This window comes from Bufo gargarizans, chromosome 5 (assembly GCF_014858855.1).
Source record: "Bufo gargarizans isolate SCDJY-AF-19 chromosome 5, ASM1485885v1, whole genome shotgun sequence".
Classification (NCBI taxonomy): Eukaryota; Metazoa; Chordata; class Amphibia; order Anura; family Bufonidae; genus Bufo; species Bufo gargarizans.
In genome coordinates, this window is record NC_058084.1 from 2,415,352 (window position 1) to 2,430,133 (window position 14,782).

At 45.7% G+C, this 14,782-nt stretch overlaps 1 protein-coding gene across 1 annotated transcript; it reads right to left on the reverse strand.

The window, feature by feature from the left end:
- Window positions 1–8,046: 8,046 nt before the first annotated feature.
- Window positions 8,047–13,679, reverse strand: LOC122937850 (gastrula zinc finger protein XlCGF17.1-like). Its single transcript, XM_044292974.1, has 2 exons — window positions 13,624–13,679; window positions 8,047–9,393 (listed from the first exon to the last, which is right to left on the reverse strand). The coding sequence occupies exon 2, from the start codon at window positions 9,359–9,361 to the stop codon at window positions 8,384–8,386; it is 978 nt and encodes a 325-aa protein (XP_044148909.1). The 5' UTR covers window positions 9,362–9,393; window positions 13,624–13,679; the 3' UTR covers window positions 8,047–8,383.
- Between the last annotated feature and the right edge of the window lie 1,103 nt (window positions 13,680–14,782).

Here is a 14,782-nt window from a genome sequence, read left to right on the forward strand (position 1 = left end):
ACATTTGTTGCGCAACATTTTGTTGCACTAATGTCGCGCAACAATTTTTATAATGGCAGTCTATGGTGTCGCACTGCAACATGCGACATGCTGCGACTGCGATGCAACAGTCGCAGAAAAATCCATCTCAAATGGATTTTCTGCGACTGTTGCGTTGCAGTATGTCGCAGTGCGACACCATAGACTGCCATTATAAAAATTGTCGCGCGACATTAGTGCAACAAAATGTCGCGCAACAAATGTCGTCGTGTAGACCTAGCCTTACTGTTTGTCTAGCTGTGTGGATGGTACTTTCACTTTGTGCCGTTCATCTATTAAACCTTATCTCTAAATTCCTAAAAGGTCACAGACACTTATTTAAGCCACATTCTTGTTAGTAAGATAAGAATTGAGCTTCAATGAGTGTTTATAAGGTCTGAGATCACAGATGAGGAGCCCGTCAGCTGAGCCGCCTGACCTAAAAGAGTGAAAGCTACTAGAGAATCTAAAGGCTGCACAGAGACAGGGGTTACATTTTTTTTTTTATAAAGACCAATTGAAAAAAATATTTTTAGCTCACAATGAAAAGGTGTTCATAGTTTTTAAGGTACCATTGTGCAAGTTGGCTCCCCGCTTCTTCGGCCCCTTTAAAATTTTGAAGCAGTTGAACCCAGCTTGAATAGGTTGCGCCTTTCTGCCTCCCTACAGATCCCTAATTTCTTTCATGTGTCTCTCCTCAAGCCTCCAGAGATTCTGATCCTGTTGCCTCCCTGGCCAGCTCTGAAGGTCTGTATGAGGTGAAATGCATTCTAGATATGAAGATTAGAGGAATGACCTTCTTCTTTCTTGATTGGAATGGATTTGGTCTTGAGGAGAGATCCTGGGAGCCCCTTGAAAACACCAAAGCTCTGTCTCTTCTGAGGAGATCTTTACACTCACCCTATGTCTGTTGCAATTCCAGCATTCCGGCAGCAGGGTGTGGAACCACTATGTCAACTAACCGGTTTGACTTTTGGGTAAACCTAAGGGCGCTATCCTAGCTCCTTCCTGGTATTCACCTTTCAAACCCTATACACGGATCTGGACTTTGCTGCAGGGAGCCTCCAGGCAGCTACCATTTGGAATAGTCCCTTTGTGGTTGACAGCTGACCGACAGGGCTCACAGACACCGATGAAGGTCACCAAGGGATCAGGGAAAACTCAGAAAGTGGTTGAGGTCAGGGCAGACAACATCAGTGCAAATCCGAGATATAGATCCAAGGTCAAGGCTGGCTGCAGAACGTCACAACAGTACTGGTCGGTACATGGGCAGACAACAGAGAACGAACACTTTAGCAAGGAACTGGCGCGCTAGGAACCTAATTTCTCAGGCAAGTAAATGAGGTCAGAAGCTCACTATTGTAGCAGAAGCTGATTAGAAATTAGAAGCAGCCGTGCAGCTGCACACAGAGCAAGGTGAGGAGGACAGTGGTAGTGAAGGCAAAAATGGAAACAGTAGTTGTTTAATGAGTAATGTTCGTAACGGAGACAGCAATGGGCACAAACTGCTGATGTAACAGTATTGGCGATATTCTTTATTGAACTTCACCTCATTCTGGAGTATTGCAATAGTCAACAATGGATTTAGTTTCACAAAATTTTGTGATGATTTTGTGCACTGTTGAGTTTGAAATAGGGCTCAAATTGGGGTGACATGCACTGAAGTCTGCTGCAATGTCACATATGCTCCTCTCTTCATATGGACAACTTCTATGCGATGTTCCTTAGATAACGGCATGATCGTTCACCTATAACGACAACTGATAAATTGGATGTCAGACACAGTTTATCATCTTTGACCTAGCTTAACTCTTAAACAGGTAAAGATAGCTCATACACTTCCAGAATGTTTGAGTAAATTGTAGCCAAGTTAGACATGACATGACCCCCTTCCCACTGGATAAACCTGAGCTGGATTCGATACGGCAACTTTCAAAATAGCAGCCAAAAACATTTCCTCCACTAAATAAAGCAGTCTCCCTCTGTCACGGATGATGTTGCAGATAGCTGGAAGTTATGGATAAACATCCGACTGGCTTGATCCCATAAAGGTGACCCCTGTAAAACCCTAAGAGCTCACCCTGACTGCTAAGCACATACAAGGGTCTCAGAGGTAGACGATTGCATGCCCTCGTACCTAGACTGTGTGACACCTGAAAACCCTATAATAGTGAGGGGACACGACCACCGGTTCCCTGCACTTAATACGGAGGGAGTCAGGGTCACCTAGAATCAAGCCAGCAAGGAAACACAATACATGAAAGGACTTATCTGAACAAGCAGTAACGAAAGCCTCCAGCAGTGATCACTTCAATCCAGGAAGTAGTATAAACCGCAAAGTGAGGCAGTATGGGAGGGAATATAAAGGGAGGCAATTAGTGTAAATAGGTGACAGCTGTGAGAAGGAAAGGAGATGACAAAGTGAAACCAAAACAAAGAACATCATGCAAGAGGTACAGAAGAACGTCTGCCAGACCTTCTCAGAGAGCTGGCAGTGACACCCTCCCAATCAATACTTTCACACATTGGAAGACAATTTTCTACAAATTACACCAGCTAAAGGGGTGTTTGCTTCACCCTGTATGAAGCTTACAATCTTATGGTCATTGTTTCCCGAGTTCTCCTCCTGGATCTGCACATCTGATATTGTATCTGGTGTGTTTGACAAGACCAGATACAGCAATTGATCTCCTCTGGTCGGTTCCTTGACCAGCTTCAAGAAGTTCTTGTCTTGAATTGTGGATAAAAACTTCAAACTTCTAGTAGAACCAGTGGACACTATGTGGGTCATTTACTATTCTGAAATATGCCTAAATTAGGCATATTTCAGGTGCAGACGGAGGCGCAACGGTTATTTGCGCCGCGATCTGTGACTTTGCTCCGCTCACACAGGTCTAAAATTGTGTGTGTCGGCAGCTAAGGGCACTGGCCAGCGGGCTTGTTTTATTAATAATTTTGGATGCCTGTTTTAGGCATAGAAATTATCTAAATGTACGGAAGCTGGCTTATATTTAGAACTGGCATTGGATGCGCCGAAGTTATGGAGACGCCGGTGCCTCTCCATAACTTTGGTGGATCCTGCTCCAGCACAGGGGCTTTACTAAGACCAGTGTCTAAAACGCCGGTCTTAATATATGTGCCCATATGTTCCTTTTAAAATCCCCCATAATAAGGACCTCATGATTGCTTGTAGCATTCCCTATTTCTTGCGGCATTATCTCCTCGGACTATTCAGCTATGATGGGTGGTTTATGACATGCTCCAACCAGCAGTTTACCATTATCACCCACGCTCTCGCAGCCTTTCTCAATGCTGTCATTTAGCTCCGGTTGGATAAGTTGGATAAACCCATCACCCTCTTTTTATTCTGTTCCATCTAAATACTCTACACCCTCCACCTGTGTTGCCCAGTCATGGCTTTGGTCCAGCCCAGTTACGCCCAGTATTATCTACGTCTGTCATTAGATTTCCAGTTCATCCATTTTATTTTCCAGACTCCTTGCTGATCTTACTAACAGCTCTGCTTTTCTTAGGTGTACTCTTAATCCCAGCCCCCACCTATATCCTGTGTGTGACGATTTGCGATCTCAGCAATACGAAGAAATTGCGAATGCTCCCTGTTTTAAAATCACAAAAATCACCAGAGCCTTCGCCTGCACACAAAGTTAAAATCTTTTTTTCAACCCAGAAGTAATTCAACTTTCAGTTACTGCTCAGAGATCAGAGTAAATTTAGCACCTTCTTGCCAAAGACTCTTCCTGCCCACATGCCAGGTTAAGTACCCATCAATCTGGTATTCTCCTGACAGGACCTCATAAAAACTCCCTTTCTGTATTCGGAGTGGCTCCAACCCAGCATAAATCCTCACACCATAAGCCTCGTGAGAAAGCTTCAAAAGAAAAGGACAGATCTGTATCAGACAGCTGGACGATACAGGGAGAAAGGTGACCTTGCAGTCTCCCTCCATTCCATAGATTTCATAATTCTTCCCATATTTCCTAGGATAGGAAAATACAAAATGAATAATCTCTTCAGAAATTGTTCAGATTATTATTACACACCTTCCAGGAAATCTGCCCGTCAATCAGAGATTCACGCTCTCCAGTCATATTTGGTATCAGATTATGCGTAAAATTGTACTGATTATAAATATCAACTCTATTTCTTGATTTGACCTACGGGTACGGACGGAGAAACTGGCAAAGCAAAGATTCTGCCAGATTTTCTCCTTATGGGGCAAAGGACTGCCCCTGTTCCAATTACACAAGGCTGGACCTGTACGTGTCATAACCTCTCCCCGCTTCAGAGTGGGTAAAAACAGGGACACACTCAGGTCCTGGGTCCTTCATCTGACATCGTCTAACATCACGACCGCCCGCTGGACACGGGCACCCGCCATCTTGGATTATTCCTTACAAAGACTTTGCCTTTTACTGGACTATACCATGGTAATTCTGAACTTACAGACATTCTATTCCCTTCCATCTCTTACCTATTTCTATCCAACCAATCTGTTCGACTGGCAGGTAGATTTATCTGTCAGCTTTAATGTATAAATTTTTGTGTATAGTTTTTAGAATAAAACTAACTATTTAATCATTCCAGTTTTGCCCTTGTTACTTGATTATCTGGTCTATGCTAAGAACTCTGCCCTCATAATAGGTGGTTTATAACATGCTCCAACCAGCAGTTTACCATTATCGCCCGCGCTCTCAGAGCCTTTCCCCATGCTGTCATTTAGCTCCAGTTTCAAGTTGGATAAACCCCTCGCCCTCTTTTTTTTCTGTTCCATCTAAATACTCTACACCCTTCACCTGTGTTGCCCAGTCATGGCTTTGGTCCAGCCCAGTTACGCCCAGTATTATCTACGTCTGTCATTAGATTTCCAGTTCATCTGTTTTATTTTCCTTGCTGATGTTACCAACAGCTCTGCTTTTCTTAGGTGTACCCTTAATCCCAGCCCCCACCTATCTAACGTGTCCCCTCCTATATCGCAGCCCCCACCTATATCTTGTGCTCCACTCCTATATCCTATGCCCCCACCTATATTTCATGTCCCCTTCTATATCTCGGCTGCCACCTCTATCCTGTGCCCCCACCTATATCTCGTGCCCCCTCCTATATCCCGGCCACCACCTATATCCTGTGCCCCCTCCTATATCCCAGGCCCCACCTATATACCGTGCCCCCTCCTATATCCTGACCCCCACCTACATCCCATGTCCCTTACTATATCCCAGCCCCCACCTATATCCCGTGCCCCCTCCTATATCCCAGCCCCCACCTATATCCTGACCCCTACCTATATCCAGGCCCCCACCTATATCCTGTGCTCCACTCCTATATTCTGGCCCCTACCTATATTCCATGCTCCCTCCAATATCCCGGCCCCCACCTACAGTCATGTGAAAAAATTAGGACACCCTTTGAAAGCATGTGGTTTTTTGTAACATTTTTAATAAAAGGTTATTTCATCTCCGTTTCAACAATACAGAGAGATTAAAGTAATCCAACTAAACAAAGAAAACTGAAGAAAAGTCTTTTCAAGATCTTCTGTAAATGTCATTCTACAAAAATGCCTATTCTAACTGAGGAAAAAGATAGGACACCCTCACATGTATTCCCTCTTAAATTGGCTCAGATCTCACACAGGTATATCACACCAGGTGCACATAATTAGTAGATCGTTACTCTGCATGTTGAATGAGGCTTGCCCTATTTAAACCTCAGACATTTAGTTTGGTGTGCTCCTGACTGTTGAAGTGAGAGTGAGCACCATGGTGAGAGCAAAAGAGCTGTCAGAGGACTTCAGAAAAAAGATTGTAGCAGCCTATGAGTCTGGGAAGGGATTTAAAAAGATCTCAAAAGATTTTGAAATCAGCCATTCCACTGTCCGGAAGATAGTCTACAAGTGGAGGGCTTTCAAAACAACTGCCAACATGCCCAGGACTGGTCGCCCCAGCAAGTTCACCCCAAGAGCAGACCGCAAGATGCTAAAAGAGGTCTCCAAAAACCCTAAAGTGTCATCTCGAGAACTACAGCAGGCTCTGGCTACTGTTGATGTAGACGTACATGCCTCTACAATCAGAAAGAGACTGTACAAGTTTAACTTGCATGGGAGGTTTGCAAGGAGGAAACCTTTGCTTTCCAAGAGAAACATCGAGGCCAGACTGACATTTGCCAAAGATAAAGTTGACAAAGACCAGGACTTCTGGAATAATATTCTTTGGACAGATGAGTCCAAAATTGAATTATTTGGACACAACAGCAGAGGACATGTTTGGCGTAAACCAAACACAGCATTCCAAGAAAAGAACCTCATACCAACTGTGAAGCATGGAGGTGGAAGTGTCATGGTTTGGGGCTGCTTTGCTGCAGCAGGACCTGGTCAGCTCACCATCATAGAATCCACAATGAATTCTACTGTGTATCAGAAGGTGCTTGAAGAACATGTGAGACCATCAGTTAGAAAATTAAAGCTGAAGCGGAACTGGACCATGCAACATGACAATGACCCAAAACATACTAGTAAATCAACCAAAGATTGGCTGAAAAAGAAGAAATGGAGAGTCCTGGAATGGCCAAGTCAAAGTCCAGATTTGAATCCCATTGAGATGCTGTGGGGTGACTTGAAAAGGGCTGTACGTGCAAGAAACCCCTCAAACATCTCACAGCTGAAAAAGTTCTGCATTGAGGAGTGGGGTAAAATTTCCTCAGACCGATGTCGAAGACTGGTAGATGGCTACAAGAACCGTCTCACTGCAGTTATTTCAGCCAAAGGAGGTAACACTCGCTATTAGGGGCAAGGGTGTCCTATCTTTTTCCTCAGTTAGAATAGGCATTTTTGTAGAATGACATTTACAGAAGATCTTGAAAAGACTTTTCTTCAGTTTTCTTTGTTTAGTCGGATTACTTTAATCTCTCTGTATTGTTGAAACGGAGATGAAATAACCTTTTATTAAAAATGTTACAAAAAACCACATGCTTTCAAAGGGTGTCCTAATTTTTTCACATGACTGTATATCCTGTGCTCCACTCCTATATTCTGGCCCCTACCTATATTCCATGCTCCCTCCAATATCCCGGCCCCCACCTATATGCTGTGTTCCACTCCTATATTCTGGCCCCCACCTATATCCCATTTCCCCTCCTATATCCTGTGCTCCCACATATATCCCGTGTCCCCTCCTATATCTCATGTCCCCCCTCCTATATCCCGGCCCCCACCTATATCCTTGTGCCCCCTTCAATATCTCATGTCCCCTGCTATATCCTGTGCCCCCTCCTATATCCCCTGCTCCCTCCTATATCCTGTGCCCCCTCCTATATCCCATGTTCCCTCCTATATCCCCTGCTCCCTCCTATATCCTGTGCCCCCTCCTATATCCCACTCTTTATCTGCCCCCAGCAGCAGGTGATTTTCTGCACTATTGTATTAGATTCATCTCATATTGCTTGTTTCTGCCTTGATATCAGCTTGACTTTGCCATATTTCGTATTTTTTCATACTTTTATTCCTGGTTATTTTTGGTATATTTGAAACATTTGACGCAACACAGGAATGAATAACTGTACATGAAAAGCCCATCTCACATAGCTACAGGACTACTTAAGGGGTTATCAAACAAATTTAAAAAAAATATGAATATATGGAGTAATGAACCATTAATTTAACTAACTGCCAGAACGCTCTGCTCCCCAGTGTTATGTTCACCTTTTTTACTCACATTTATCTGGAGGACTTGTCTCTTCCCTTTCTGTGGGCAGGTAGCAGCTCATCAAATGTGACCATCAAGTGCCTGAATATCCAAGGCATGCTTTGTAGTCAGCTTGTCAACCCTTTCCTCTCCAGCATAGAAAATAGTCCCTCCCAGATAACCCCCAAAATTCCACTAGTAAAAGCTATGGCACGCAATGCCCACAATTTCCTTCACTGTCTAGAGAGATATAGCTTTATATTTCTATGACTTCACAAGCAGGGATGAAAAGAAGAAAGGAGGCTGAGCCCCTTCACCTGCTTCTCATCACACCAACTTCTGAGCATGTTAGTCCACCTGAATGATGGAGAAAGCAGGCCACAAGAGAAACAGCAGGGGGCGCCACCACAGAGAAAAGGGTGCATGAAAACAAAGAATATTTTTATTGCATGTATATTGCAATCATACCTCATATGAAAGCAGAGCAATACTGTGAATAATTCGATAATAACTTAAGAATCTTTTATGGAAGTTTTCTAAAAATATGGTTTCTTTCTTTGAATTACCTGATAAATTCCTTTGATTTCCAAGTAAAACGCTTTTCTAATACAGCACATCAAAATGGTTTCTCTCCTGTGTGACTAATCTGACGTTCCTCAAGATGTGAGTTATGTATAAAGCTCGGAACCTAAATACGGCTTCTCCCTTGTGTGAATTCTCTCATGTGTAACAAGTTTTGATTTTTCTGTAAAACTTTTCCCACATTCTGAACATGAAAATGGCTTTTCCCCTGTGTGAATTCTCTCATGTGTTAGAAGTTTAGATTTTTCAGCAAAACATTTCCCGCATTCTGAGCATGAATATGGTTTCTCTCCTGTGTGAATTCTCTGATGATCCTTAAGTTTCCCTTTAGTAATAAAGCATTTCTCACATTCAGAACAGGAAAATGGCTTCTCCCCGGTGTGACTTCTCTCATGTCTAAAAAGATTTGATCTTGATCGAAAACATTTCCCACATTCAGAGCATGAAAACGGCTTCTCTCCTGTGTGAATTCTCTCATGTCTAACAAGATGTGATTTATCTACAAAACATTTCCCACATTCTGGACATGGAAACGGCTTTTCTCCTGTGTGACTTCTCTCATGTTTAATAAGATTTGATTTTGAGGTAAAACATTTCCCACATTCTGGACATGGATATGGCCTCTTTCCGGTGTGAGTCTGCTGATGTCTAACAAGGCCTGTTTTCCGTGCAAAACATTTCCCACATTCTGAACATGAATATGGCTTCTCCCCTGTGTGAATTCTCTCATGCTGATCAAGGCATGATTTATAGATAAAACATTTCCCACATTCTGAACAGGAGTATGGCTTCTCTCCTGTGTGAATTCTTCTGTGTGTACAGAGACGTGAGCTGTGTGTAAACTGCTTTCCACATTCCCCACATTGATAACTTTTAACCTTTTTCTGACCGGTGCTTGAGGTCACAATGTGTGACTGGTCAGGAGAAGGTTCCTCGTGATTAGGAGGATTATACTGTAGATCTGTACTGTTAGGATCCGGATATACATTTAAGGTAATGAGGTTTTCTCCTGAAGAACGCTGCATCATATCTTCATCTTCTACTTTATAATTTAGCGAGTACATGAAGACTCCCTCTGAATTTATCCTGGGATTCCCTGTTAGGATTAAAATGGATTCATTATCTTTTTTTTGTTCAAACCACAAAGTAGACAAATTTATATTCATATTCGTCTGGAAACACATGACATTTTTAATGCAGTTTTTTTTTTTTGCCAAAGCCAGAAATGGAAGAAGTTTCAATCTGTCCTTTATACACTTACCGCACCCAGATAGAATGCAGGACTGCTGGAGAACTCATCCTGCAGTTATGTCTCAGGCGGATATGTAAATGATTACAGGTGTAGTCTGATTACACACTGGTTCTTGCCAAAAGTGGGTGTACAACATGTTTCCACCTGCTGCCCTAGAAAAAGGCTTTCAGAGGCTACTTTTCGCTAGTGTACCACTATGATGCGCTCAAAGACATTTTGCCCAGACTTTGAGAGGGGGTGCTTTATTTGCCTGGGAGAAGCAAGATTATCGTTTTGATGAACTGTCCGCTATCTAGGCTGTTTTGACGTAGCTGTTAGGAGGTGTTGGGAGCAGTGGTTAAGTGAGGGCATGCACACACAGTGAACAGGCTTTGGACAGCCCAGACAGACCATCAAGAGAGAGGATAGTTTCATACACCAACAAGCATGAGTGGCTCCTATAGTGTCATTGTCCACCATCCAGACACAGGCAGAACCTTCATTACACACCCCTGTCTCTGTCTGGACCATTTCCAGACACATAGCAGAAGGAAATTTGAAGTCACAGTGTCCATTTCTTGTCTTCCTATTGACAGCCAGCAATCGTCACCTTTGTCTGCAATGGTGTCGTGAACGAGAAACCTGGACTGCTATGGACTGGAACCATATAATCTTTACTGATGAATCCAGGGTATCTTTGGGATCTAACGACAGTTGGGTTGTAGTATGGAGGCCTTGTGGTAAGAGCTTCAATCCAGCCTATGCTGTGGAGCAACACACCACCCTAACTGCTGGTGTGATGATCGGGGGAGCCATCGCATACGACAGTCATCACCCCTAGTAGTGACACGAGGACACTAACAGCTCAGTGATATGTACAGGACATCCTGACGCCACCACGTGTTCCTCTTATGGCAGGGCTGACAACTGCTGGTGTGATGATCGGGGGAGCCATTGCATACGACAGTCATCACCCCTAGTAGTGATACAAGGACACTAACAGCTCAGTGATATGTACAGGACATCCTGACGCCACCACGTGTTCCTCTTATGGCAGGGCTGACAACTGCTGGTGTGATGATCGGGGAAGCCATCACATATGACAGTCATCACCCCTAGTAGTGATACAAGGACACTAATAGCTCAGTGATATGTGCAGGACATCCTGCCACCACGTGTTCCTCTTATGGCAGGGCAGACAACTGCTGGTGTGATGATCGGGGGAGCCATTGCATACGACAGTCGTCAGCCCTAGTAGTGATATGAGGAAACTAACAGCTCAGCAATATGTGCAGGACATCCTGCTGCCACATAAGTACCTCTCAGGGTATAAGGAGGTAATGTACCATCAGCCGGGGCCCCTGTGATAGATCTGGTGCAGGTCTAGACCCCGGTATAAGGAGGTAATTTATCATCAGCCAGGGCCCCTGTGATAGATCTGGTGCAGGTCTAGACCCCGGTATAAGGGGGTAATGTATCATCAGCCGAGGGCCCGTGTGATAGATCTGGTGCAGGTCTAGACCCCGGTATAAGGAGGTAATGTATCATCAGCCGGGGCCCCTGTGATAGATCTGGCGCAGGACTAGACCGCCGGTATAAGGAGGTAATGTATCATCAGCCGAGGCCCGTGTGATAGATCTGGTGCAGGTCTAGACCCCGGTATAAGGAGGTAATGTATCATCAGCCGGGGCCCCTGTGATAGATCTGGCGCAGGACTAGACCGCCGGTATAAGGAGGTAATGTATCATCAGCCGAGGCCCGTGTGATAGATCTGGTGCAGGTCTAGACCCCGGTATAAGGAGGTAATGTATCATCAGCCGGGGCCCCTGTGATAGATCTGGTGCAGGTCTAGACCCCGGTATAAGGGGGTAATGTATCATCAGCTGGGGCCCCTGTGATAGATCTGGTGCAGGACTAGACCGCCGGTATAAGGAGGTAATGAATCATCATCCGGGCCCCTGTGATAGATCTGGTGCAGGTCTAGACCCCGGTATAAGGGGGTAATGTATCATCAGCCGGGGCCCCTGTGATAGATCTGGTGCAGGTCTAGACCCCGGTATAAGGAGGCAATGTATCATCAGCCGGGGCCCCTGTGGTAGATCTGGTGTAGGTCTAGACCCCGGTATAAGGAGGTAATGTATCATCAGCTGGGGCCCCTGTGATAGATCTGGTACAGGACTAGACCCCGGTATAAGGAGGTAATGTATCATCAGCCGGGGCCCCTGTGATAGATCTGGTACAGGACTAGACCCCAGTATAAGGAGGTAATGTATCATCAGCCGGGGCCCCTGTGGTAGATCTGGTGCAGGACTAGACCCCAGTATAAGGAGGTAATGCATAATCAGCCGGGGCCCCTGTGATAGATCTGGTGCAGGACTAGACCCCGGTATAAGGGGGTAATGTATCATCAGCCGGGGCCCCTGTGGTAGATCTGGTGTAGGTCTAGACCCCGGTATAAGGAGGTAATGCATAATCAGCCGGGGCCCCTGTGATAGATCTGGTGCAGGACTAGACCCCGGTATAAGGGGGTAATGTATCATCAGCCGGGGCCCCTGTGATAGATCTGGTGCAGGACTAGACCCCGGTATAAGGGGGTAATGTATCATCAGCCGGGGCCCCAGTGGTAGATCTGGTGTAGGTCTAGACCCCGGTATAAGGAGGTAATGTATCATCAGCCGGGCCCCTGTGATAGATCTGGTGCAGGACTAGACCCCGGTATAAGGGGGTAATGTATCATCAGCCGGGGCCCCTGTGATAGATCTGGTGCAGGACTAGACCCCGGTATAAGGGGGTAATGTATCATCAGCCGGGGCCCCTGTGATAGATCTGGTGCAGGACTAGACCCCGGTATAAGGGGGTAATGTATCATCAGCTGGGGCCCCTGTGATAGATCTGGTGCAGGTCTAGACCCCGGTATAAGGAGGTAATGTATCATCAGCCGGGGCCCCTGTGATAGATCTGGTGCAGGACTAGACCCCGGTATAAGGGGGTAATGTATCATCAGCCGGAGCCCCTGTGATAGATCTGGTGCAGGGCTAGACCCCGGTATAAGGAGGTAATGTATCATCAGCCGGGGCCCCTGTGATAGATCTGGTGCAGGGCTAGACCCCGGTATAAGGGGGTAATGTATCATCAGCCGGGGCCCCTGTGATAGATCTGGTGCAGGTCTAGACCCCGGTATAAGGAGGCAATGTATCATCAGCCGGGGCCCCAGTGGTAGATCTGGTGTAGGTCTAGACCCCGGTATAAGGAGGTAATGTATAATCAGCCGGGGCCCCTGTGATAGATCTGGTGCAGGACTAGACCCCGGTATAAGGGGGTAATGTATCATCAGCCGGGGCCCCTGTGATAGATCTGGTGCAGGACTAGACCCCGGTATAAGGGGGTAATGTATCATCAGCTGGGGCCCCTGTGATAGATCTGGTGCAGGTCTAGACCCCGGTATAAGGAGGTAATGTATCATCAGCCGGGGCCCCTGTGATAGATCTGGTGCAGGACTAGACCCCGGTATAAGGGGGTAATGTATCATCAGCCGGAGCCCCTGTGATAGATCTGGTGCAGGACTAGACCCCGGTATAAGGGGGTAATGTATCATCAGCCGGGGCCCCTGTGATAGATCTGGTACAGGACTAGACCCCGGTATAAGGAGGTAATGTATCATCAGCCGGGGCCCCTGTGATAGATCTGGTGCAGGACTAGACCCCGGTATAAGGGGGTAATGTATCATCAGCTGGGGCCCCTGTGATAGATCTGGTGCAGGTCTAGACCCCGGTATAAGGAGGTAATGTATCATCAGCCGGGGCCCCTGTGATAGATCTGGTGCAGGACTAGACCCCGGTATAAGGGGGTAATGTATCATCAGCTGGGGCCCCTGTGATAGATCTGGTGCAGGTCTAGACCCCGGTATAAGGAGGTAATGTATCATCAGCCGGGGCCCCTGTGATAGATCTGGTGCAGGACTAGACCCCGGTATAAGGGGGTAATGTATCATCAGCTGGGGCCCCTGTGATAGATCTGGTGCAGGTCTAGACCCCTGTATAAGGAGGTAATGTATAGAAACCTCTGAATCCACTTTCTCCATTCATGATTCCATACCTGTGGTCACATGGACTGGAATGTCCTCCTCCACCTCACTCTTACACGGGGGATCGCCCATCATCCGTTTTTCTTCATCCTCCACTTTAATATCAGTCACATCTTCCCCCTGATTTGTCATCTGCAACAATTCAGTACAATACAGCAGACAGTGGGAAATCTAACAGATCCACATAAGAGACCCCCCTAATCTATGACCCCTCTATGACTGCAGGACCCCCCTATATAGATGTGTATAGGGCTCAGCTCCATCTACCTGATGGTTCTCTGGGAGCTTCTCTTCTGGACAGTCCTGGGAATACAGAGGACGGGGACATCTCTTGGGGGCATTTCTCCTCCTGGATCCATCTGTGGAGACACAAGCACAATCACTGAATACATGGCACCCTGTCAAGACTCTTCTCTCAGCTCCTTCACTTCTAGGTTTAGTGATCAGGGCCTAAATAACAAACCCCAAGCTATCCAGCCACATAGATATTCTAGGCTTGGAGCTGCTTTCCACCCAAAAGCTATTCCTCAGAGAAATACAGTACATTCTCAAAAGGCAGAAGAAACTCATTGATGGATTTAGATGATTTGTCTGGTGGAGAAAACCTGCACCCTCAAGTTACATTTGGGTTCCATCCTCACTTTGGGTCATTTGCCATTTCTGTTACTGAGAATCTGGTGGTTTGAGCTCAGGGTCAGGAGAACCTGAAGGAAATTCAACTTTTTTTTTTTTTTTATGTGAGACTTTACAAGGCCTTTATTTTCTCTGGGGGGAAGGTATGGTTGTGTACAAAAGTTTTCACCTTAAATTACCTTGACATAAGTTGGGACCCAGATACACCGGTCCCTACGAGATTCCTGAAGTTATTCATCCTGCATTTCAGCAAATCAGAAACTTTCGGGATTCACTCACATAAATCTGGCATTTTACCGATCAGGACATAATGGAAGATGACACGCCAGGCTTGCCTATAATACTTTGTAGGCAGCCTCAGCCAATTATGATGGACTGACTAAAAGTGTATTGCACTGATGAATCACTGGACAAGTCAAAGCCGCCATATGACATTCTAACCTGGAAATTCAGGTGTTTGCAGGGGTGACACATAGGACGAAAGGACGTCTGGCAGATAAAGATCTTAAATCAAAGTAAAGAGGCATTTTAGTGTCG